At 39.0% G+C, this 26,022-nt stretch overlaps 1 protein-coding gene across 1 annotated transcript in view; it reads left to right on the top strand.

Annotated features, from left to right (window-relative positions):
• LOC130931457 (RAS guanyl-releasing protein 1-like) overlaps positions 1 to 15,822 on the top strand; it is a 64,554-nt gene extending 48,732 nt beyond the window's left edge. The window contains exons 10-18 of the mRNA XM_057860272.1: positions 359 to 634; positions 942 to 1,022; positions 4,184 to 4,288; positions 4,392 to 4,501; positions 4,745 to 4,889; positions 4,976 to 5,012; positions 5,979 to 6,119; positions 10,591 to 10,910; positions 15,235 to 15,822. Coding sequence (XP_057716255.1) covers positions 359 to 634; positions 942 to 1,022; positions 4,184 to 4,288; positions 4,392 to 4,501; positions 4,745 to 4,889; positions 4,976 to 5,012; positions 5,979 to 6,119; positions 10,591 to 10,910; positions 15,235 to 15,369 — 1,350 coding nt within the window. The 3' untranslated portion in view covers positions 15,370 to 15,822. The remainder of the gene's footprint in view (positions 1 to 358; positions 635 to 941; positions 1,023 to 4,183; positions 4,289 to 4,391; positions 4,502 to 4,744; positions 4,890 to 4,975; positions 5,013 to 5,978; positions 6,120 to 10,590; positions 10,911 to 15,234) is intronic.
• Positions 15,823 to 26,022: the final 10,200 nt, after the last annotated feature.

Consider the following 26,022-nt stretch of genomic DNA (forward strand, 5'->3'; position numbering starts at 1 on the left):
ACAGTGTTGATAACAGGTAGCAGCAGAAGCTGATGCTTGATGCCCAAATGAAGCTTTTTGAAGCAATGAAGCTTTTCAGCCAATTGGTTCAAAGCTTCATGTGGTTCATATGGTCTTATGACAGTCGTATGATGCCGCTGTCAAATAAAGTGTTTCCGGTTAATATCTTTGGTGTAGATATTCCATAATACAGTGAGGACAGCTATAGTATATAGTCCAGTGCGGCTTATCTATGAACAAATGTCGTTTTCGTGTCACATTTGGTGGGTGGCAGCTTATAGTCAAGTTTTATAGTGCAGAAATTACTGCAATTCGTGAGTATTCAAGGGGATTAAAAATGCATTTTTTTTCTCATCAGGTTTTAAATGAAATGACAGATCTGCTCTCCTCATGCCGAAACTTTGATAACTATAGACAAGCGTACAACAAGTGTACAGGTTTTAAAATCCCCATCCTGGGCGTACACCTAAAAGACCTCATCTCAGTGAATGAGGCAATGCCGGACTACGTGGAAGACAATAAAGTCAACGTGCAGAAGCTGCAGGCCCTGTACAGCCATATCAACGAACTGATGCAACTCCAGCAGATCCCTCCCAAACTGGACGCCAACAAGGACTTGGTCCATCTCCTAACGGTATCGTTTTCTCTCATTTGTGTGATTCACCTCATTGTATTCAATGTTATTCAAGCCCAGATGCAGATGAGTGTGTTCCAGCATGCGGTTTGTCGGCACGCGCGTGGGTGCGATGAGAGTCTAGGATCCATGAGTGTGTGGGTGATAAATGGAGTGCGATCGAGAGTGAATTCAAATTGCTGCGTTGTACTTGCGTGTGTCATCCTTGCAGTGCTTTACATGAGTATGCCCTTGAAAATCTTTTCTTCTACCATGTGACCTGACCAAACTCTTCCTGCCTCTCTGTTTACTTGCACTCGCTGTGCAGCTGTCCTTGGACCTTTACTACACTGAGGATGAAATCTACGAACTCTCTTACGCCCGGGAGCCCAAGAACTGTAAAGCCCCTGTGAGTGATAGAATCACTAAACACACACAATTAATGACTGCATGTATCCATGGTGACAATTTTAAAGACTATTTTAACAAGTACAGCGATCTCCCGTTTTTAGCGGTAAATGGGGACCAGAACACGCCGCTATAAGCAAAAAAAAAAAAAACGCGAAGTAGCGCCCCCACCCCCAAAAAAATACATTTTTTTTGTGTGTTCAATGTATTTATTCAGATTTAACATTGGAAAGAGATACATATAAGACATGTTTTTCCTTTTTACCCAAAGTATAATTTAAAAAAAACACTCACTTGTATGCATACATACAGTGGTACCTCTACATACGATCGCTTCGACACACGAACTTTTCGACATCCGACGTAAAATTTGACTCGCCATTTGTTTCTACATCCGACGACATGCTCGAAATACGACGACAATGGCAGCACCGCAGACGAATGCACGGCGGATTTTCTTGTGTGACAAATCAACACTGGTTTCAGAAAAGGTTGGTACAGGTGGTGAAACGAGGCAAAAGTTGACGCTTACCTTCTAAATGAAGATGCAAATGACAGAAAAATATGAGCGTAGGGTGGGCATCCGTGAAATGGCTCAACAATACATCTCCACGGTCCTCCTCCGACCATCGTTCGCCAGTCTTTATAAGTTAAGCTGACAATTCTTATTATGGTAACATCTCCAGAGAAATCGCCAACTTCGCCACGTTTTTATCATTTATTTCACAACTTATTCAAAACAAAAACACCTTCTGTCTGCCGCAATTGACGGTGTTCTCAAGAAAACATTCAAAGTGAAAGTGAAACTCAAGCTCACCGGTCTGTCTCTGGCACGTCAGCCCCGCGGTGCGTTCAGGGTAGGCAAAAAACGTCCGCAACATTAGAACCCGATTCGTTACATTAATACAGGAATTATTATTATTATTATTCCGATTTTGATTTATAATTTATTTGTTTTGCTATGTGTAATTGCCATTTGTAATAGTACCAGCAGTATTTTTAAGGATTTAGTGAAGGTTTTTGGGCTGTGGAACGAATTAATGGAATTATAATGTATTCCTATGGGAAAATCCTGCTCGACATACGACCATTTCGACTTACAAACAAGGTCCTGGAACGGATTAACTTCGTATGTAGAGGTACCACTGTATATATATATATATATATATATATATATGTATATGTGTGTATTAATAAATGGTTTTTAAGCACTTCAAATGTAATAATTATGATAAGTTTTAAACATGTTACTGTCCCACCAAACGAGAATAAAGTAAAAAAAAAAAAAATGCTTGTCTTTATTAAATGTTTTATGGCGTGAGTCCACTGAAATCCACTCAAGCTGCTCACTTACACTCAATAAGTTGCCATAGCAACTGTTTAACAAGTTAAACGATGATTGACGCATGCGGCGCTTTGAAGTTTTGGCTTCCCGGCATCACTGACAAGATCAAACCCTAACATCTGTCAATCATCGTTAGCTTTAATAAGCAACTCCAGTGCACTGCCTGACCAAGAAAAGCAGCAGGAGGGAGAGTGAGACTACGTGATCGGATAAGGACAGCTCATTTGGATTTTTAACATTTTTTTATTGAAAAAAAATCAGCTATGGACTGATTTTTTTTTTTTTTTTTTGTGTGTGTGTGTGTTCAATTTTTTATTCAGATTTAGGGAAGAGATACATCATACAAGACATGTTTTTCCATTTTAACCCAAAGTATAATTTAAAAAAAAACATAAGAACTTTTATGTATGTATATTAATATATTAATGTTTTTTAGGCACTTCAAATGTAATAATTAAGATAAGTTTCAAACATGTTACTGTCCCTCCGAATTATTTTTTTTGAACAAGGATAAAGTATGAAAATGCTTGTCTTTATTCTATGCTTCATTGCGTGAGTCCACTCAAACTGCTCGCTTACACTCAATAAGTTGCCATAGCAACTGTTTAACAAGTTAAACGATGATTGACTCATGCGGCGCTTTGAATTTTTGGCTTCCTGGCATCACTGACAAGATCAGACCTTAACATCTGTCAATCATCGTTAACTTTAATAAGCAACTCCAGTGCACTGCCTGACCAAGAAAAGCAGCAGGAGGGAGAGTAAGACTACATGATCGGATCAGGACAGCTCATTTGGATTTAAAAAAAAAAAATTATTGAAAAAAAACCCTAATTATAATTTTTTAAAAATTAAAAAAACTTTTATGTATGTATATTTATATATTAATGTTTTTTAAGCACTTCAAATGTAATTCCCAAAGCCGAGAAGATATTTCCATTGGTAGCACGACGCACAGTCCACTTCCCATCATGCATTTGGGATGACCACAATATCATTTACTGAAAGCTCAACAAATACACTAGATGTCAATATTAAGTCACAAGTCTTTCTATCCGTGGATCCCTCTCACAGAAAGAATGTTAATAATGTAAATGCCATCTTGAGGATTTATTCTCATAATAAACAAATAAAGTACTTATGTACTGTATGTTGAATGTATATATTCTTCCGAGTTTTATTCATTTTTTTTCTTAATGCATTGCCAAAATGTATATGATCGGGAAAAATTATCGGGAATGATTGGAATTGAATCGGGAGCAAAAAAAACAGTCGGATCGGGAAATATCGGGATCGGCAGACACTCAAACTAAAACGATCGGGATCGGATCGGGAGCAAAAAAACATGATCGGAACAACCCTACTGATGACCCTTGCAATCAATGGTGTTGGCTATGTTTTCAGTCTGCTTGTCAGGCATAAAAGGCCACAGTCCAGCCAGACCCAACGCTGCCACCAGAGGGCAGTGTATCCTCCACCATTAAACAAAATACAATACTTTTGGACTATATGGATAGTTGTTGTTGTTGTTTTTTTTTTATAGGGTTAATTCTGACTTACGCGGAAATTCGTGTCACGTCACCAGCGTAGGAATGGAAGTCGTTCGTAACCCGGGGACTACCTGCATTACTCTTTCTTTCTTTTTTCAAAGACATTTGAAAATTAACACTTGTTTTGACCAACACAAGTGAAAGAAATTTACTGTACATACATTTGTTGCTTGTTGTTGAAATGACGATTCAGTTAACTTGTTAATTTACGATCATGAGTTAAGATGATTCACGCTTTTTTTAACTATGAATTTTATTTTCCATCAGCCAGCCACTCCATGTAGACCTCCAGTGGTTGTAGACTGGGTATCAGGAGTGGCTCCTAAGCCCGATCCTCGCACAATTAGCAAGCATGTGCAAAGAATGGTGGACGTAAGTCTTTTCTGTCTTTCACATGAGCCTCAGCATTATGTACATTGACAGCTTACTGTTACTTTATTGTCGTGTAATTGTGTTTACCTCCTCCCCTCCACAGTCTGTGTTCAAGAACTACGACCACGATGAGAATGGCTTTATTTCTCAAGAGGACTTTGAGAAAATCGCCGCCAGTTTCCCCTTTTCCTTCTGTGTCATGGACAAAGACAAGTAAGTGTCTGGGGGGGGTCGCGTGCTCATTTGCACCTGCAGCGTGGAGTAAAGTGGTATTCGTAGTGATGAGCGCGGCAACAGGAAGCGTCAAGTTGCTGCAAAACTAACCATAACCTCACCGCTTTTAAGTCTATTTTTGCACGTTATGCTCACAGACCACAGACAGCTCGGAAAAAAATAGCCGTATAAACCGTGTAGGTTGATTTAATAGTAATATTCCTTTTTTTTATGTTTTTGCAGAGAGGGGCTCGTCAGTAGAGATGAAATCACAGCTTATTTCATGCGGGCAAGCGTCATCTGCTCCAAACTTGGCCTGGGGTTTGTTCATAACTTTCAGGAGACCACTTACATGAAGCCCACCTTCTGCGACAACTGCTCCGGATTTGTAAGTCAGCAGATAGGCCGACATGTTGCAGAAACAAGATAAATGTTCTCTTTGGTGTTGTAATTTTCACAATATTTTCTTCCTAGCTGTGGGGTGTCATCAAGCAAGGTTACAGATGTAAAGGTAGCTATTCAAATATTAATACTAATAATAATACCTGTGTTGAATACATTTTTTGCCATTTTTCAAGTAATGAAAACAGGAATTAACCTCATGATGCCTGACTTTAAATTTAGAAAATGCATGAAAAAAAGCATTGGGGGAACACATAAGTACACGAATATACATATATATATGTATATATATATATATGTATATATGTGTATATATATATACACATATATATATATATGTATATATGTATATATATGTATATATATATATGTATATATATATGTATATATATGTGTGTATATACACACACACAAACATATATATATTTAATATATATATATTTATATATACACACACATATATATTTAATATATATATATATATACACACACAGTATGTATATGTGTGTGTATATATATATATATACATTTTCCAAAATGAAAATGGAAAATAAAACCTTTTTTTTTTTTTTTAAATAAGAAAAAAAAATTGGGGGGGGGGGGTATAAAAAGTTACTTTCTTCCTTTTTAATGTTATTATATTCATTATACATTGATTTTATCTATGTTTTTCCTTATGACAGTATTTTTTTAAAATCATTTTATGATTTTTTTGGGGGGGTTTAATTATAGGGTTTTCTAATTTGTAGCTGTATTTCTCATTTTAATCTTCTGCATTTGTACTGTTTTCTTATGTGCTTACGTATGTATACCTCCAATGCTTTATGTATATTTGTCAACTCTTTCGCTGCCATGATACATGTCAGCCCTCCCACTTCAAATTGATTGGATGTCTGCTATTGACTAATTTCAGTTCATGTTATTGTAATTATTATTAATATCGTATGTAGTATTACAGTAATATTATGTTATTTTCTCTTCCAAGTAAACATGCAAAGAGTCACGTTTGCCACAGAGATTCAAAGAGCAGTGGCTTGTGGAGTTCCTGTTCTGACTTTGCTCTGCTTTCCCACAGACTGCGGGATGAACTGCCACAAATTGTGTAAGGACCAGGTGGCTTTTGAGTGCAAGAAAAACCCCAAAGTGAACATCAACAATAACAACACCGACAGTCCCACGCTCAGCTCTACGCCTGTTACCGCGGGAACCTCAGACGGTGGGTTAGGCTACCACACTCATCCCAGCCTGTTATTAGTCTATGTATATTCGAATAGATTTAGCTTGTCTATGGGGACTCGTTATTAAACACACCATCTAGTTGCAACTGATGGGACCAAGAATCTCATTATCACACTTCATCTCATGTCCTTCATCAATCTACCGTATCGCTTATCCTCACGAAAGCAGCAGGAGTACTGGAGCTCAGTTGACTTTGGGGTGGAGGAAGGATACTCACATACAGGGGCACAAGGGCACTTCACACTCGTAATCACACCCATGGGGAGTATGGAGTCTCCAATCAGCCTACAATACATGTTTTTGGAATGTGGGAGGAAACTGGAGTACCCAGAGAAAACACACTTAGACACTGGAAGAACATGCAAACTCCACACAAGACTGCGGTAGCCGGGGATGGAATTCTTAATATCGGAACTGTGAGGCGGATGTGCTAAAGAGTTATCTACAGCGAAAATAATTGTTCCGGTTTCGACCACTAGGCTTCGCATTCGTCACAGGAACCACCCGGTCCCCATTGAGTGAAACAAACTACAGGTAGTCCCCGGGTTATGAACAAGTGCCGTTCCTACGCGGGCCACGTATTTTCCTCGTAAATCGGAATTAACCCGTAAAGTACCCCTAAAGCTCAAATAACTGTCCAAAAACAATTTTGTTTTTTGTAATGTTTAAACAGGAGTGGGAACCTCTTGGTACCTCACGATACGATACGATTTGCGATATAAAGCTCACGATAACGATCTCACGATATGGCGCTACAACGATTATCGATACATTGGTCAGGAAATCATTCTAGGATACTCCACAAAACAACTAATAAACAGAAAAACAAGCTATCTTCATCCTTCTGCTGTGAGTTTATCACTAGATGTCCAATCCATTTGAACTGGGAGGGTGACAGTAAATGTACCCCTCCTACTTAAATGGCCGTCAGTGGCAGCCAATGCCATGCAACAAGGTACAGTGCCCTCCATAATTATTGGCACCCCTGAAAAGATGTGTTTTTTAGCTTCTAATATTTTTTTTTTAATTCAAATAATATGGGACCTGAATGGAAAAAAGAGAACAATCCAACCTTCAAAACAAGTGCATTCATTCAGTGGGGAAAAAATCCCACATAAAGAAAAACATTATTAGACATCAAATAATGTGTTTCACTTTAATACTTTCTACAACCCCCTTTTGCCAACAAAACAAGGTCTGGGGACTGAGATGGCCACCACACAAAAATACACAAGGTCCAAGCCTTCAACTGGGACCGTGTGCTTTGGTCAGATGAGACCAAGATTGAGCTTTTTGGCAACAAAAACTCTAAGTGGGTCTGGCGTGCCACAAAAGATGCGCATGCTGAAAAGCACCTCATACCCACTGTGAAGTATGAGGGTGAGTCAGTGATGCTGTGGGGCTGTTTCGCTTCCAAAGGCCCTGGGAACCTTGTTAGGGTGCATGGCATCATGAATGCTTTGAAATACCAGGACATTTTAAATCAAAATCTGTTGCCCTCTGCCCGAAAGCTGAAAATGGGTCGTCACTGGGTCTTTCAACGAGACAATGACCCTAAACATATGGCCAAATCTACACAGAAATGGTTCACCAGACACAAAATCAAGCTCCTCCCATGGCCATCTCAGTCCCCAGACCTTGTTTTGTTGGCAAAAGGGGGTTCTACAAAGTATTAACACCAGGGGTGCTAATAATTGTGAAACACATTATTTGATGTCAAATAATTTTTTCTTTATGTGGGATTTTTTTCCCCACTGAATGAATGCACTTGTATTGAAGATTGGATTTTTCTCTTTTTTTCCATTAAGGTCCCATATTACTTGAATTTAAAAAAATATCAGAAGCTAAAAAACACATCTTTTTCAGGGGTGCCAATAATTATGGAGGGCACTGTATATAAGATACATTTGCAGCCACCACTGACAGTCATGGTTGCCCATTTTCCCATCATGCATTTGGGCAAACTCTGTTCAAACATTTCGTTTAGCTCAACAAATACACTAGATGGCAATATTTAGTCACAATATACAAATTCACATTTATCTTATAAGAATTACAAGTCTTTCTATCCGTGAATCCCTTTCACAGAAAGAATGTTATTAATGTTAATGCCATCTTGTGGATTTATTGTTATAATAAACAAATACAGTACTTATGTACAGTATGTTGAATCTATATATCCGTCTGGTCTTATCTTTCCATTCCAACAATAATTTCCAGAAAAATATGGCATATTTCAGAGATGGTTTGAATTGCGATTAATTACGATTAATTAATTATTAAGCTGTGATTAACTTAAAAATTTTAATCGTTTGACAGCCCTAATAAATATATACAGTATAAGTTTTATAAATTATACTTTGGGGAAAAAAGTGAGAAAACACGTCTTATATGTGTTTGCTAAATCTGATTTATTTATTTATTTATTTTTTTGTGGGGTAGGTGCTACTTTGCATTTTTTTACTAATCACGGCAGGTTCTGGTCCCCAAAAAACGTGAAAAACGAAGGATATCTGTATATACAAGTGTTGCCTCTTTGGATGCTTCACAAGCAGCAAATGTGCGCGTAGGCTTGCAGCTGTCAACTTTCCCCACTCTCTCTCACTTGGCTGGACGACTTCTTGGGAGCTAATTCGCTCTTCCTCATGTGTGTGCGCATGTGCTCTTCTTCGTGTGCGCAAATAGAATACGTTCTTCTTTGGTGTACATGCGCTCTTACTCGCGTGCAGAAGTACTACATGCTCTCTGCTCCCTGCGCCAAAATAAAAGCATGCGTCACAAAACAGAAGTCAACATTAGTTTTTTAAAAAAAAAAAACAACTGGAGACAAAATGGTGGATGAGATTTAATCGTCGTAAAGTCGAAATCACGTAAATCAGGTACCTGTATTCTCATTTAATTAATTCCATTCTTTTAAAAAAACAGTGTTGAGATATTTTATCACTCATGTCTGGTAAGGGTGGGTGGGTGGTGGGTTCCCTCTAGCTGTTTTCCATTTACTGCTGCCCACCTGTGATGCGAAATCTGCATTATTCAGCTGCAGGTTACACTTTTATTTGATGCTGTGTTTAGCCACATCATTTGCGTCATTTTCTTTTGCATTCATAACCTCCCCCAGATACCGCGATGTTTTTGCAGTGTGTATGTGTTGTTTAAAATACTTAGAAGTAGAGATGTGATGCCAATCGATCGGGTCCGATCACGTCATTTTCAAAGTATCGGAATTGGCAAAAAATATCGGCCATGCCTTGTTTTTGATATATATATATATATATATACATATATATATACTGTATATTTTTTTAATTAAATCGTTTTCTAATTGTATTTAACTTTACAGACATAATATGTTGCAGTCATCCAGAGTCTTTAGTTTTGTCTTAAGGTAGGGTTATCAAATTTATCCCGATGCGGCGGTAATTTTTTTTTTTTTTTAAATGTATCAAGTTAAAATATTTAACGCAATTAATGCATGTGCTGCACGACCCACTCACGCATTGTCGTGCTCCATCTGTAATGGCGCTGTTTTACCTATATAGAGAGATAAAAGGCAGAGTAAAATGAGTAGAGTGAATTTTGGCAGCCTTTGGAGCCTTTTTTTAATTGGCTAAAGCCTTACAATCCCTCTTCCCACGATTAGAAATATCATGGGAAGCAATGTGGGGAAGCAAGGTAGCAATTAATCTTTTTCTTAACACCTCATGTTATTTCCTAACGCAGAGAAGATGTATCAATTGGTAGCACTACGCACAGTCATGGTTGCACTTCCCATCATGCATTTAGGCATGGCTCCAGTATCATTTACTGAAAGCTCAACAAATACACTAGATGCCAATATTTAGTCACAATAAACAAAGTCACAAGTCTTTCTATCCGTGGATCCCTCTCACAGAAAGAATGTTAATAATGTAAATGCAATCTTGAGGATTTATTGTCATAATAAACAAATACAGTACTTATGTACTGTATGTTGAATGTATATATTCGTCCAAGTTTTATTCGTTTTTTTCTTAATGCATTGCAAAATTGTATGTGATCGGGAAAAATTATCGGGAATGATCGGTATTGAATCGGGAGCAAAAGAAAGCAATAGGACCGGGAAATATCGGGATCGGCAGATGCTCAAACTAAAATGATTGGGATCGGATCGGGAGCAAAAAAACATGATCGGAACAACCCTACTTAGAAGTTTGATGGATAACCTTGAATCTTGTCATAGTGATGGAAATTTGTCAGTAGGGGGTGCTGGTGGGTGGTAATGCATGAGAGAGAAGGTCATTAATGATTGTTTCAGTTGTTGTTTTTTAATCCAATCTTGTCATGTTTGTTGTATATTCGGTTTATTGTGCTGTTACAGCCCTCTGCTGGGTTTTAGTTTCCAATTTGTCTTAATTTAAAAGGTTCTATTAGTTAGTACTCAGAGTTTCCGTCCTTGTGTCCCGTTTCAGGTTCTGACGAGTGTCCTTTCCAGTACCCACTTGATGACAGCAAAGACTGGAGTCCAGACTCTCCAGTCAGCTCACATTTGAGGCTAAACCGGGTCCACAGTGCCACTCAGACCGACGGTCCGCCACTGTCCCCAGAAGCCTCTTGCCCTCACCCGTCTTTACTGGTACCGTCAGGGTCCACTCCATCGGGGACGGCCCTCAGCCCGCTGCGCCAGAGGAAACAGCGACACTGTGCCAAGTGGGAAAACCGAATTTCAGTCGTACAGAAGCCCAGGGAGCCGGAAGAAGAGAGAAAATCCATCACCGAAGGCCTGCAATCAGTAAGCGTCCCACCTTTGTTAATGCAACAAGAACTGAGAACACGTCACATTAATTTCATGCAGTGTTGTTTTTGACAGCCCTTGATTTTTGTTTTCATCTTAGTCTTTTGAACTTGTTAGTCTTAGTGATATCATCTCAATATGTGTCAGGTTTTTGTCGACGAAAACGCAAGACTAATTTCGTTTAGTTTTAGTCGACGTTTACTAAAAATGTTTTAGTCTGCAAAATTTTAAAAAAAATGTACTCCCAAAATAAATAAATAAATAAATAAAGGTTTACAACAGTGACATGCGGTCAGGGGAGGCAGGTGAGGCAGAACCTCACCTGTCATCATGACAAAAAAATAATTATAGCATCAAATTTATATTAATATTTGTCCATTGCTCTTTATGTGTGACTCATTTCAAACATTTTTTATAGTCAAAATCGCTGAATTTGCCAATTTCCTGTTCAAATTAAGAAATGAAACGAGAGGTGCGGCAGCAACGAGTGAAGCCTCACCTCTGATTGCGCAATCCATAACAAACTGGGTTGATACATGGAATTGGAGCGTGCTGGTTGCCGTACATCTGCATGTCGCCATTATAATGTTTCCAGATACGTTTATTTGACCTGATTTTCCAGAGTCTGGCTAATGTCTTTAACCCTTAAAGTTTAATGTTTGTTAGCGACATATTTAGTTTTGCTGATGGGAAATAAAACCACAGTGAAAAGGCACAGGTTGCGGCAGATAGTACTCTGCCGCACTGAAAGGGGGCGTACGTGAAACTGGACTTTCCGTCAAAAGTGGACGCGATTAACACCACACCGGAGCTAAAAGGTTTGCGTCAAACTGCGGGACAGAAGATAACTCGCGCTTTTCAAACGGACTGGTACACCCGAAAAGACTTGGTATGTGGCTGTCCTTTGAAAAATCGCCTCTGCTGCTTTCCCTGCCTTTTCTTCTCAACTTGTGCCAATGTCTGGACTAACATGAGATATTGTGACATTAAAAAACTACCACGAAGCCTCAGCAAACATCAGAGCTTAATTAAGTTCATATACATGAGAAATGTGGCCCTTTGCCCCCTTCATCCAATCTGTTATGTCTTATTAATGTCCCGTCCCCAGCAAAAAGTGTACCTATAGGCAGGTTATGCTGTTATATGGTCTCTACGAATGTTGAGACCAAACCTATGCCCTTCCAAAGTAACGCCGGTTTTTGTGGTGAAGGACAGGCGCAAGACCACAAACAGTTTTAATTTCAATCTTATAAAAAAAGAGCTTAGACTAAGAAAAATACAATAGAATATTTAAAAACTAAATTTTGGCCTTAAATAAAATATTCTTTGTTTTTCTTTTCACTCTTTTTGTTTAGCAATCTGTAATAAATTGATTAGAGTATCAGAATTAAAAGTTTTAAAAACAACTGAATATTTCACTAAAGGTCAGAATTGAATTCTGTGGTTTTGTACACCACTCTTTACTCTCATTTATGTTGCATGAATTATAGAATTGCGACGGCCAACACATTGAGTGTGTAGAGCAAATGCATGTTATTTTCTTACTTTTACGTATCGATAATATGTACCGTGTGTGCGTGTTTTGTGAAGAATGCTGATGAGATATGAAATAACCAGTAGCCAATTGAATAAGCTACCCTTTTTGGTTTATATATTTGGAAATCTGACACTAAAGGAGTCAGTGCCTCACCAACCATGAACCTCACCGCACGTCACTGGTTTACAACTATTTTTAATTAACATTGACAGACGAGCACATATTGTAGCATCTACCACGACAACGCCAACGCCCGATATACACACTCAGCAGGAGAAAAGTACATTATTTTTAATAAATTACCGTAAAAAAAACACTCCTTTTTTCCTTCATTTTGAATCCTGCGGCTTATAGTCCAGTGTGGCTTATTTGTTGATTCATTTGGGTTAATAGGTAACACATGCCTCCTAGCATGCATTGCAGTGCTACAGATGTGAATCAAAATTCATTTTCTCTGCTAATTATGTCTTCATTTACTGTTCCAGTTGTTTCATTAATTGCTTGTTATGGTATTTGGTAACACTTTATTTGACAATGTTGTCATAAGACTGTACTAACACCATTTATGTCCTGTTTGGATCTTTTACATCAATTCAAAAGTGAGATAATTTGTCGGCTAACACTAAATGACATCTGTTATAAGCATTCATTAATGCTCATGACAGTGTCATGTAATTATGATTGTCTAATGAGTTTTATGGCGCCACTGTCAAATAAAGTGTTACCAAATACCATAACTAGCAATTAATGAAACAACTAGAACAGTAACTGAAGAAATAATTAGCACAGAAGATGAATTTTGTTTTGTTATTTACAAACTGTATTTTCAATCTGTTGCGCTGCAATGCATGCTAGGAGGCATGTTGGACAACAACATTGTTGACAGTAGGTGGCAGAAGAGGTAGACGGTCTCCCCCAAGGGAACTGTGATGGCCAAATGAAGCTTCTTGAAGCAATGAAACTTTGGAGCCAATTGGTTCAAAGCATCATGGTGGTTCATTATGTCTTATGACGGTCATATGATGCCATTGTTAATATCTTTTGGTGTAAATTTACCATACAGTATACCCACCTGGAAGACACTAACTGTATTAAAATAACTTTGTCCGAGACGCTCGCTGCTAGCATTAGCCTAACGTTAATGCGAATGCTAAGCCAACGAGTTACATTTAGTGTGTGATGATGATGATGATGATCAGCAGCACAGACCTTTAAAGGCAAAAACAACATTGCAAATTCCCTCTGGTCAAGAAAACAAATCTTACCGTGTGTGCAAGCCTGCATGGAGACTGGAGACTACAAACTGGGGAGTCGGGAAGGTGGGGAGCGCTGCACGTCACGAGCAGAGGCGTCGCGTCCCATTAGGCAAATCAGGCAATTACCTGGGGCCCACAGCCAGCAGGGGCCCCCAGAGGGCCAACAGATTTAGCACATGCAGCTTTACTTTACAAGTGTAGGGATTGTTTCTATAACATGGAATCATTTGGCAGATTATCTAACGATTCTGTTATCAATCCCAGTCAGCTCTAACCATGTCATGTAGATAATACTTGTCTAAGAAAGCCCAATTAGCTATTAATACCATATGATTGTTTAAAGAATGACTTACCAAGTACTCTCTGGAAAGTCCTTGCCGAGATGTTTTACGTTGATTTTCACAGGCCACCTCATTATTCACGTGACTACTTAAAGAAATGGTGATTTTTCCCAAAAAGTATTAATGGGTCTATCGTATTCCTCATCGAATACTCTATAAGAAAAATGTAACATATATGCATCTAAAATAATCCTAAACGATTTTATTAGCAATTTTAATACTCCTTTTAGCGAGGTCCCTTGGGTATGCGTACGTCCCCATAGCAACCAGTCCTGTTATTGTCCTACGTCACAAATGCTGCGTATTCTGGGAGCGAGAATAAAAAAAACTTATATAATATACATATATATATATATATATATACACATATATATATATATACACATACATATATATATATATATATATATATATATATATATATATATATATATATATATATATATATATATATATATATATATATGGTATACTGGGGACAGGTTTCAATAAGCTTCGGCTTCTCCCGCCAGCCCTTTTCTTTTTGGGTTGAATTAATTGTAAACACATATAAATGCTGTATTATATTTGTCATGCCTGAAGGGAAAAAAATAAATAAATGAAAAGAATTGGCGTAAGGTGCGCATTTCGAGCAGAGGACGGCCACCTGTTAAAATGTGTGCGTCCATGAACAAATGTAATTACTGTACATCCATATGAGTCAGTGTTAAGTGCTTAGTTTTCGCCACTTTTATGGCCAAAATGTCCACGTGTGCACGCTGCGCGCACTCGTACCCCCCCCCCCCACCTTTGTGTTCATTATACTGCGCGAGTATGTATGTGTCTCACGTGACTCAGAAGGGCCCCATGTTGCTTGTTGCCTGGGGCCCCCGGGGACCCTTGCTACGCCCCTGGTCACGAGTCACACAACCAGACGCTGCTACAATGGTAAGAGGCTAACTACACATAAAATGTTACATATTTGTGAACATGTAACGGCAACTATTGCACATTTTCGTCTCGGTCTCGTCAGATGAAAACTGGCAACGTCATGTTTGGGTCACCCAAAACATGTTTTCAGCTCGTTATCGTCTTGTCATCGTCATGGAAAAAGTGTTCATTGGCAAAGTATTTTCGTTATTGTTATCTATGATGAAAACAACACTGATTTAATGTATTGTTTTTTGTTTTCTTTTCTGTTCAAAAAGGAGAACGAGAGGCTCCAAAAAGCCAACGAAACATTAAACAGGAAGTTGAAGGAGGCCGAGCAGGAGGTCGAGATGTTAAAGACGCAGCTGAAGAGGCAAGCACTCCATCCTGTGGAGGAGGACGAATCATCCTAGACGCATCAAGTACTTAAAGAACATTGATTCTCCCCAACCAAGAGTACAGTTGAAATCGATACACTATAGGCGTGACAAGATAGACTTTTTTGGATCGTATGCCAAACATGGAGTATGATTAACACGGCACGTTAAGCTGTTTTGAGAACCGACAATGTGAAAACCAAATTTAGTTTTTAGATAAAATGTGCTTGATAATTATCGACACATGCGCACAATTACTCCAAAATTTTCTCGAAGTGCCAACTTTACCAGTTAACATGGATGTTTGACTTCAACAGCCATCAATGACAGTGAATGTGTTATAAAGATAAAGTGGAACATTAGGTTGTTTCTAATGTTGTTTCAGGTAGTAACCTGTCTGTGACCCACCCAAAAGCCTTATGAGATTTGCTGTTACAGTGGGGCAAATAAGTATTTAGTCAACCACCAATTATGCAAGTTCTCCTACTTGATAAGATTAGAGAGGCCTGTAATTGTCAACATGGGTAAACCTCAACCACGAGAGACAGAATGTGGGAAAAAAACAGAAAATCGCATTATCTGATTTTTAAAGAATTTATTTGCAAATCATGGTGGAAAATAAGTATTTGGTCACCTACAAACAAGCAAGATTTCTGGCTGTCAAAGAGGTCTAACTTCTTCTAACGAGGCTCCACTCGTTACCTGTATTAATGGCACCTGTTTTAACTCATTATCGGTATAAAAGACACCTGTCCACAACTTCAGTCAGTCACACTCTAAACTCCACTATGGCCAAGACCAAAGAGCTGTCGAAGGACACCAGAGACAAAATTGTAGACCTGCACCAGGCTGGGAAGACTGAATCTGCAATAGGTAAAACGCTTTGTATAAAGAAATCAACTGTGGGAGCAATTATTAGAAAATGGAAGACATACAAGACCACTGATAATCTCCCTCGATCTGGGGCTCCATGCAAGATCTCACCCCGTGGCGTCAAAATGATAACAAGAACAGTGAGCAATATTCCCAGAACCACACGGGGGGACCTAGTGAATGACCTACGGAGAGCTGGGACACAGTAACAAAAGCTACTATCAGTAACACGATGCACCACCAGGGACTCAAATCCTGCACTGCCAGACGTGTCCCCCTGCTGAAGCCAGTACACGTCCAGGCCCGTCTGCGGTTCCCTAGAGAGCATTTGGGTGATCCAGAAGAGGACTGGGAGAATGTGTTATGGTCAGATGAAACCAAAATAGAACTTTTTGGTAGAAACACAGGTTCTCCTGTTTGGAGGACAAAGAATACTGAATTGCACCATACCCACTGTGAAGCATGGGGGTCGAAACATCATGCTTTGGGGCTGTTTTTCTGCAAAGGGACCAGGACGACTGTGTAAAGGAAAGAATGAATGGGGCCATGTATCAAGAGATTTTGAGTGAAAATCTTCTTCCATCAGCAAGGGCATTGAAGATGAGACGTGGCTGGGTCTTTCACCATGACAATGATCCCAAACACACAGCCAGGGCAACGAAGGAGTGGCTTCGTAAGAAGCATTTCAAGCTCCTGGAGTGGCCTAGCCAGTCTCCTGATCTCAACCCCATAGAAAATCTGTGCAGGGAGTTGAAAGTCCGTGTTTCCCAACAACAGCCCCAAAACATCACTGCTCTAGAGGAGATCTACATGGAGGAATGGGCCAAAATACTAGCAACAGTGTGTGAAAAGCTTGTGAAGAGTTACAGAAAACGTTTGGCCTCCAACAAAGTTCCAACAAAGTATTGAGATGAACTTATGGTATTAACCAATTACTTATTTTCCACCATGATTTGCAAATAAATTCTTTAAAAATCAAACAATGTGATTTTATGTTGTTTTTTTTCCACATTCTGTCTCTCATGGTTGAGGTTTACCCATGTTGACAATTACAGGCCTCTCTAATATTTTCAAGTGGGAGAACTTGCACAATTTGTGGTTGACCAAATACTTATTTGCCCCACTGTATGTTGCAGACCGTCACACACAACAATAGTTATAGGGCATGTGAAACCATTTGGTTGAGCTCCACATTTTGGGCCGTGATATCATGGAAGTTCCATTGTGAAGTTAAAACCAGGGGCGGAGCTTAGGGGGGTGCTATGGGTCTGGTGGCACCCGGGCCCAGGCCTCTAGGGCAGTGTTTTTCAACATTTTCTGAGTCACGGCACGTTTTTACAATGAAAAAAATTGGAAGAAATCACCATCTTCGTCAGGTTTTTAATCATCAATTTCAGAACTTGTGCAACACAACACGCTTACTGTCCGCTGCAGTTGATGCCAACAACAACAGAACATTAAAAGAGAAAGTAAAATCTCTACCGCACCTCTCTCACTCTTTCACGCCAGCCACGCGGTGCGTTCAGGTACAGCATGCAGAGCACATCCGCCACATTAGAACTCGTTACATTATTACAGGAATTGTTATTATTATATCATTATTCGGATTTGTATTTATAATTTATTTGTTTTGCTACGTGTAATTGCCATTTGTAATAGTACCAGCAGTATTTATTAAGGATTTAGTGTAGGTTTTTGGGCTGTGGAATGAATCAATGGAATTATAATGTATTCTTATGGGAAAATCCTGCTTGACATACAACCATTTTGACTTACAAACAAGGTCCTGGAACAAATTAATTTTGTATGTAGAGGTACCACTGTATTCTTATTAGGCTAACCATTTTCACAAAAAATGACGAGGGCTGTAATAGTCTTTTTTTCCAAAAGGGACCAAGGCATCGAGCAAGCCTGTGTCAGGAGTCATAAAAGTATGTTCTGGTCTACCTCAAGAAGTTGGGAAACGGAGCGTTTCACAAAACAGTCAGTTGACAAAAAATTGACACATACAGATGCATGGTTATATTATCATTGCAGAATAGAAGACCGTACTTAAAAAAAAAAAAAAAAAAAAAAAAACTTCAGTTGTATGAAAAAGTATCTGAACCTTTTGGAATTTCTCACATTTCTGCATAAAATCAACATCAAATGTGATCTGATCTTTGTCAAAATCACACAGATGAAAAAACAGCGTCTGCTTTAACTAAATATTTAAAGGTGTTCATATTTCATAAGGATAGTAAACAAACAATGACAGAAAGGGGAAAAATAAGTAAGTGAACCATCACATTTAATATTTTGTGCCTCCACCCCGCCATGCTCGACTGTTTGTCGGATGCAGGAAAATTTTCTATTAGCACCCACACGTCAGACGATCGTCTTGAAGGGCCCGCAAAAGATTGGAGGGACCCGCGACTAATACACCCCTAGGACCTCCACTCACCAGACGTTCACCTCGGGGGTCAGGTTTTATACTTATCGCACATGTGCCATGTTCACATTTGTTCCGCCACTGGTTAAAACATACAGAAGGAAATAACTTTGGCCAGATGCAATTAGCACTGAGTTGCATACAGTGGGCAAATAAATATTTAGTCAACCACTAATTTTGCAAGTTTTCCCACTTGAAACTATTAGAGAGGCCTGTAATTGTCAACATGTGTAAACCTCAACCATGAAAGACAGAATGTGAAAAAAAAAACTGAAAATCACATTGTTTGATTTTTAAAGAATTTATTTGCAAATCATGGTGGAAAATAAGTATTTGGTCAATACCAATAGTTCATCTCAATACTTTGTTATGTACCCTTTGTTGGCAATAACGGAGGCCAAGAGTTTTCTGTAACTCTTCACAAGCTTTTCACACACTGTTGCTGGTATTTTGGCCCATTCCTCCATGCAGATCTCCTCTAGAGCAGTGATGTTTGGGGCTGTCGTTGGGCAACACGGACTTTCAACTCCCTCCTCACCTTATGGCGTCAAAATGATAAAAAGAACGGTGAGCAAAAATCCCAGAACTACACGGGGGATCTAGTGAATGACCTATAGAGAGCTGGGACCACAGTAACAAAGGCTTCTATCAGTGTGCGCCAGGGACTCAAATCCTGCACTGCCAGACGTGTCCCCCTGCTGAAGAAAGTACACGTCCAGGCCCGTCTGCGGTTCGCTAGAGAGCATTTGGATGATCCAGAAGAGGACTGGGAGAATGTGTTATGGTCAGATGAAAACAAAATAGAACTTTTTGGTAGAAAAACCGGTTCTCCTATTTGGAGGAGAAAGAATACTGAATTGCACCATACCCACTGTGAAGCATGGGGGTGAAAACATCATGCTTTGGGGCTGTTTTTCTGCAAAGGGACCTGGACGACAGATCTGTGTAAAGGAAAGAATGAATGGGGCCATGTATCGAGAGATTTTGAGTGAAAATCTCCTTCCATCAACAAGGGCATTGAAGATGAGACGTGGCTGGGTCTCTCAGCATGACAATGATCCCAAACACACAGCCAGGGCAACAAAAGAGTGGCTTCGTAAGAAGCATTTCAAGGTTCTGGAGTGGCCTAGCCAGTCTCCAGATCTCAACCCCTTAGAAAATCTGTGGAGGGAGTTGAAAGTCCGTGTTGCCCAACGACAGACCCAAAACATCACTGCTCTAGAGGAAATCTGCATGGAGGAATGGGCCAAAATACCAGCAACACTGTGTGAAGAGTAACAGAAAACGTTTGGCCTGCGTTATTGCCAACAAAGGGTACATAACAAAGTATTGAGATGAACTTTTGGTATTGACCAAATACTTATTTTCCACCATGATTTGCAAATAAATTATTTAAAAATCAAGCAATGTGATTTTCAGTTTGGTTTTTTTCCACATTCTGTCTCTCATGGTTGAGGTTTAACCATGTTGACTATTACAGGCCTCTCTAATATTTTGAAGTGGGTGAACTTGCACAATTAGTGGTTGACTAAATACTTATTTGCCCCACTGTATATTCTAAAATGACAAAATGTAAATGCAGTAAAAGATCACAATTGACGAGTTGAATAATGAAGTATTTATGTTCAATCAGATTTAGGGAACAATAATGGCGGTGGAATATGTATAATAGTGTAAAGTTTTTTTGAGTAATAATTGCAGTAGGATGATCTCTATTTAACTGCTTTTAGTGCATCTTTTTCATGTTTATCGTGAGAAACACTACACAGTTCATATGAAGCATGAAATGACGCGTTTTGGTACATTCATACTTACCGTTGGGTATATTTTGTGCTTATCTGTGCACGGCATATTGCTACTTTTGTTATCTGGTCAGTGTTGTAAATGAGAATAATGGTGTTATTGTTTATTGATAGTGCCACGTGTATACTGAAGTGGCTTAATTGCTCATATTTCATGTAACCATTGTGAGCTTTTTTGTTTAAAATAAATGCTGGGCATTCAATGTTAAAATAAAAATGCTTGTGTTACGCAATTTCAACAGTGGGGGGCAGTAAAGCCTCATGAGAATACAGTACCACAAAATTCATTACATTGGTTTTTGTATGCTTTCAAATAAAACTTGGTTTTGGTGTATAATTACTTGAATGTGTTTTACCCCCCCATAATATTAGATCACCAAATGATAGATCCTTTTGTCTTTAGCATTGAGTAATAGTCAAATTGCTACAGAAGCTACAGAAGATCTCATTGAAAGTCATTGTGTGTGCATTTCTTGCAATGCCTTTGAGGTTTATAGCAGAGCCGCCCAAGTATATCGTCACTGACAGCACATTTAGTTCCATTTGAATAGAAAAGGAGGAACCGCCATTCTAAGTCCAACAGGCTACATGCTCACTAATGTTGACTACTTGGCAACATCATGATTGGATAGCAGTGTCAAGGTCTTTGAAAACATCTTTTACAAAATGTTATACCCTATACTAGAGAATTTAGTGATCCAGTAGACCAATCAATCAGTTGAGAATCAATATACATCCTACTACCTAGACAAGCCATTATGGTGGAGCCTGAAGGACATTATGGGCTGAACGAAACACTGCATTATAAAACAGACAATAGTCTGCCTAATTAAAGAGACGGACTAAAGATTTATCACTTAGACATCAGTGTTGCGAACTGTCTGGAAAAATGTGACTCAAGACAAGAGTCAATCATAAGAATTAACTCATAAACTATCAAGGACTGCAAAAGATGTCCAATCCATTTGAAGTTATTAAACTTGGAGGGTCGGCAGTTATTAATCAGCACTTGAAAGAATGAGTAGTTTTACTTCCTAGTAGTAGCAGCAATGAATTAGTTTTACTCAACGCCTGTAACTCATGAAATCTGTGTCCAATAAAGCGTTCTATGAGAGTCACATCGAAGTAATTCGTTAGGCCACCTATAGGCATAGGCGGATCTACTATTCAGGCGAAGTAGACGATCGCCTTAGGCCCCAAACTAGTAGGGGGCCCCCAACCAGCTGCCCTTGCCCCAACGAGCAGCGGCTTTGGCCACCGGAGTCAGCAACACCACCAACTATTCATCATGTATAATTACAGTGCCTTGCAAAAGTCTTTGGCCCCCTTGAATCTTGCAACCTTTCGCCACATTTCAGGCTTCAAACATAAAGATATGAAATTTAATTTTTTTGTCAAGAATCAACAACAAGTGGGACACAATCGTGAAGTGAAACAACATTTATTGGATAATTTAAACTTTTTTAACAAATAAAAAACTGAAAAGTGGGGCGTGCAATATTATTCGGCCCCTTTACTTTCAGTGCAGCAAACTCACTCCAGAAGTTCAGTGAGGATCTCTGAATGATCCAATGTTGTCCTAAATGACCGATGATGATAAATAGAATCCACCTGTGTGTAATCAAGTTTCCGTATAAATGCACCTGCTCTGTGATAGTCTCAGGGTTCTGTTTAAAGTGCAGAGAGCATTATGAAAACCAAGGAACACACCAGGCAGGTCCGAGATACTGTTGTGGAGAATTTTAAAGCCGGATTTGGATACAAAACGATTTCCCAAGCTTTAAACATCTCAAGGAGCACTGTGCAAGCCATCATATTGAAATGGAAGGAGCATCAGACCACTGCAAATCTACCAAGACCCGGCCGTCCTTCCAAACTTTCTTCTCAAACAAGGAGAAAACTGATCAGAGATGCAGCCAAGAGGCCCATGATCACTCTGGATGAACTGCAGAGATCTACAGCTGAGGTGGGAGAGTCTGTCCATAGGACAACAATCAGTCGTACACTGCACAAATCTGGCCTTTATTGAAGAGTGGCAAGAAGGAAGCCATTTCTCAAAGATATCCATAAAAAGTCTCGTTTAAAGTTTGCCACAAGCCACCTGGGAGACACACCAAACATGTGGAAGAAGGTGCTCTGGTCAGATGAAGCCAAAATTGAACTTTTTGGCCACAATGCAAAATGATATGTTTGGCGTAAAAGCAACACAGCTCATCACCCTGAACACACCATCCCCACTGTCAAACATGGTGGTGGCAGCATCATGGTTTGTGCCTGCTTTTCTTCAGCAGGGACAGGGAAGATGGTTAAAATTGACGGGAAGATGGATGCAGCCAAATACAGGAACATTCTGGAAGAAAACCTGTTGGTATCTGCACAAGACCTGAGACTGGGACGGAGATTTATCTTCCAACAGGACAATGATCCAAAACATAAAGCCAAATCTACATTGGAATGGTTCAAAAATAAACGTATCCAGGTGTTAGAATGGCCAAGTCAAAGTCCAGACCTGAATCCAATCGAGAATCTGTGGAAAGAGCTGAAGACTGCTATTCACAAACATTCTCCATCCAACCTCACTGAGCTCGCGCTGTTTTGCAAGGAAGAATGGGCAAGAATGTCAGTCTCTCGATGTGCAAAACTGATAGAAACATACCCCAAGCGACTTGCAGCTGGAATTGGAGCAAAAGGTGGCGCTACAAAGTATTAACGCAAGGGGGCCGAATAATATTGCACGCCCCACTTTTCAGTTTTTTATTTGTTAAAAAAGTTTAAATTATCCAATAAATGTTGTTCCACTTCACGATTGTGTCCCACTTGTTGTTGATTCTTGACAAAAAATTTTATATCTTTATGTTTGAAGCCTGAAATGTGGCGAATGGTTGCAAGGTTCAAGGGGGCCGAATACTTTTGCAAGGCACTGTACATAATACAGATTCGACACTAAGAATAGCTTTCAAATGACACTCTTCATGACAAATATGATTGGCAATGAATATTATGATTATTATACTACTATTATACATAGTAGTATACTATAATAATATTGCTAGAATTTTTTTAAGAATTGTTTTGAATAATGTTAGAAAGGCAAAGTCATTGTTCTGAATCTTTTTACTTTCCATTCTTTTGCTCTAGTAAATGCTATCAGCATTTAACGTCATCGTTTATTTGTGATTAATTATTATTTACATGATTATTTGTACTTTAATAAAGAATTTAAGTGTTCCAAAATAGTTTTGTGAATGAATAAGCTTCAACAAAAATTTCATTGCTAAATTAGTAAAAATTATGATTATTAGATTATGGCAAAATGTTTTTTATTAAGAAAAACTTCAGCAACCAGCTTCCAGCGCTGTGTTCTTCTGATGAAGCCCTGCTGTGCTTATGGACTCATGTTAGTGTAAAACATTCATAAGAAAACTCTTATCGAATGAGTGTGTTCCTAAGCTAATTAGCCAAAAATGTCATTGTGCTCCCCTGGCACACAAAGCACCATGACAACAAAGTGCCTTTAACACACATTTGAACACAAAAGAACAACAGTGTCTGTGGGGTGTTGCCAAGCCGCTCTAATTCTCTTGATTATGAAACCGAGTTCATTAGGTTCCTAATGATGGCCCAAGGAGCCACATGTACAGCGCAGAGGGAGCCTGTAGTGATAATCAAAAGGAGATTTACTTAAAATGGGCAAAATTGTGCGAAGACGTGGAAATGTTTTAATTAACCTTGTTGGTATGAAGAGGTTGTCCGCCGAGAGAGACATCACTGCTGCCTCATATCTCATTTAAATGTTTCTAATGAGATTTGATGCCCGTGTCAGAGAAGAGCGAGAGGAACGAAAGTTGAATATGCAATAATTATGGAAGTTAAAAACTAAAAATTGCTTTGAATTCATCTGATAACATCAATGATCGCTCTCAGAAAAGGGGAGTGTGCAGGTTACAGCTTAATGAAAACAAGTACCGTATTTTTCGGACTATAAGTCAGTTTTTTTTTTTTTTTTTTTTCATAGTTTGGCTGGAGGTGTTACTTATACTCAGTAGCGACTTATGTGTGAAACTATTAACACATTATGATATCATTTCACATGTTATTTTGGTGTTTTGGAGTGACACTGATGGTTTGATAAACTTGTTAGCATGTAGCCTATATGCTATAGTTATCTGAATAACTCTTAATAGCTATGGCCACGTTCACGTTATGCATTTGGCAATGTGTGTTCAATTGTATTATTGACTTTTTTTATATTGAAATGCATGCTTTTAGTTTGTGTTGCTTTCACGCCCAAGTGGGGGCGCACTTGCACTTGTTTACACAAAGAAGAGCGCTCACACGTTGTTGTGTGTTTTCAACCCGCGATCGGACACTTAGAGCCAATTGTGTGGTTGTTTGAACGATCTGCTAATGCTAGCGAACGCATACTAACCGTTTGTATCATTGCTGTAATAGCAGCTAGTTATCATTTATTTACGTTGAGGCGAACCTGTTTGGTATCGAGGACGAAATTGATTTGTATTATTTTTAGGGCTGTCAAACGATTAAAATTTTTAATCGACTTAATTACAGCTTAAAAATTAATTAATCGTAATTAATTGGAATTCAAACCATCTATAAATATGCCATATTTTTCTGTAAATTATTGTTGGAATGGAAAGATAAGACTAGATGGATATATACAGTCAACATACCGTACATACAGTTGTGGTCAAAAGTTTACATACACTTGTGAAGAACATAATGTCATGGCTCTCTTGAGTTTCCAGTTATTTCTACAACTCTGACTTTTCTCTGATAGAGTGATTGGAACAGATACTTCTTTGTCACACAAAACATTCATGAAGTTTGGTTCTTTTATGACTTTATTATGGGTGAACAGAAAAAAGTGATCAAATCTGCTGGGTCAAAAATATACATACAGCAGCGCTAATATTTGGTAACATGTCCCTTGGCCATTTTCACTTCAATTAGGCGCTTTTGGTAGCCATCCACAAGCTTCTGGCAAGCTTCTGGTTGAATCTTTGACCACTCCTCTTGACAGAATTGGTGCAGTTCAGTTCAATTTGATGGCTTTCTGACATGGACTTGTTTCTTCAGCATTGTCCACAAGTTCTCAATGGGGTTTAAGTCAGGACTTTGGGAAGGCCATTCGAAAACCTTAATTCTAGCCTGATTTAGCCATTCCATTACCACTTTTGATGTGTGTTTGGGGTCATTGTCCTGTTGGAGCACCCAACTGCGCCCAAGACCCAATCTTCGGGCTGATGACGTTAGGTTATCTTGAAGAATTTGAAGGTAATCCTCCTTCTTCATGATCCCATTTACTCTCTGTAAAGCACCAGTTCCATTGGTAGCAAAACAGCCCCACAGCATAATACTACCACCACCGTGCTTGACTGTAGGCATGGTGTACTTGAGGCCTCACCTTTTCTCCTCCAAACATATTGCTGGGCATTGTGGCCAAACAGCTCGATTTTTGTTTCGTCTGACCACAGAACTTTCCTCCAGAAGGTCTTATCTTTGTCCATGTGATCAGCAGCAAACTTCAGTTGAGCCTTAAGGTGCCGCTTTCGAAGCAAGGGC

This window comes from Corythoichthys intestinalis, chromosome 15, assembly GCF_030265065.1.
Source record: "Corythoichthys intestinalis isolate RoL2023-P3 chromosome 15, ASM3026506v1, whole genome shotgun sequence".
NCBI classification, from domain to species: domain Eukaryota; kingdom Metazoa; phylum Chordata; class Actinopteri; order Syngnathiformes; family Syngnathidae; genus Corythoichthys; species Corythoichthys intestinalis.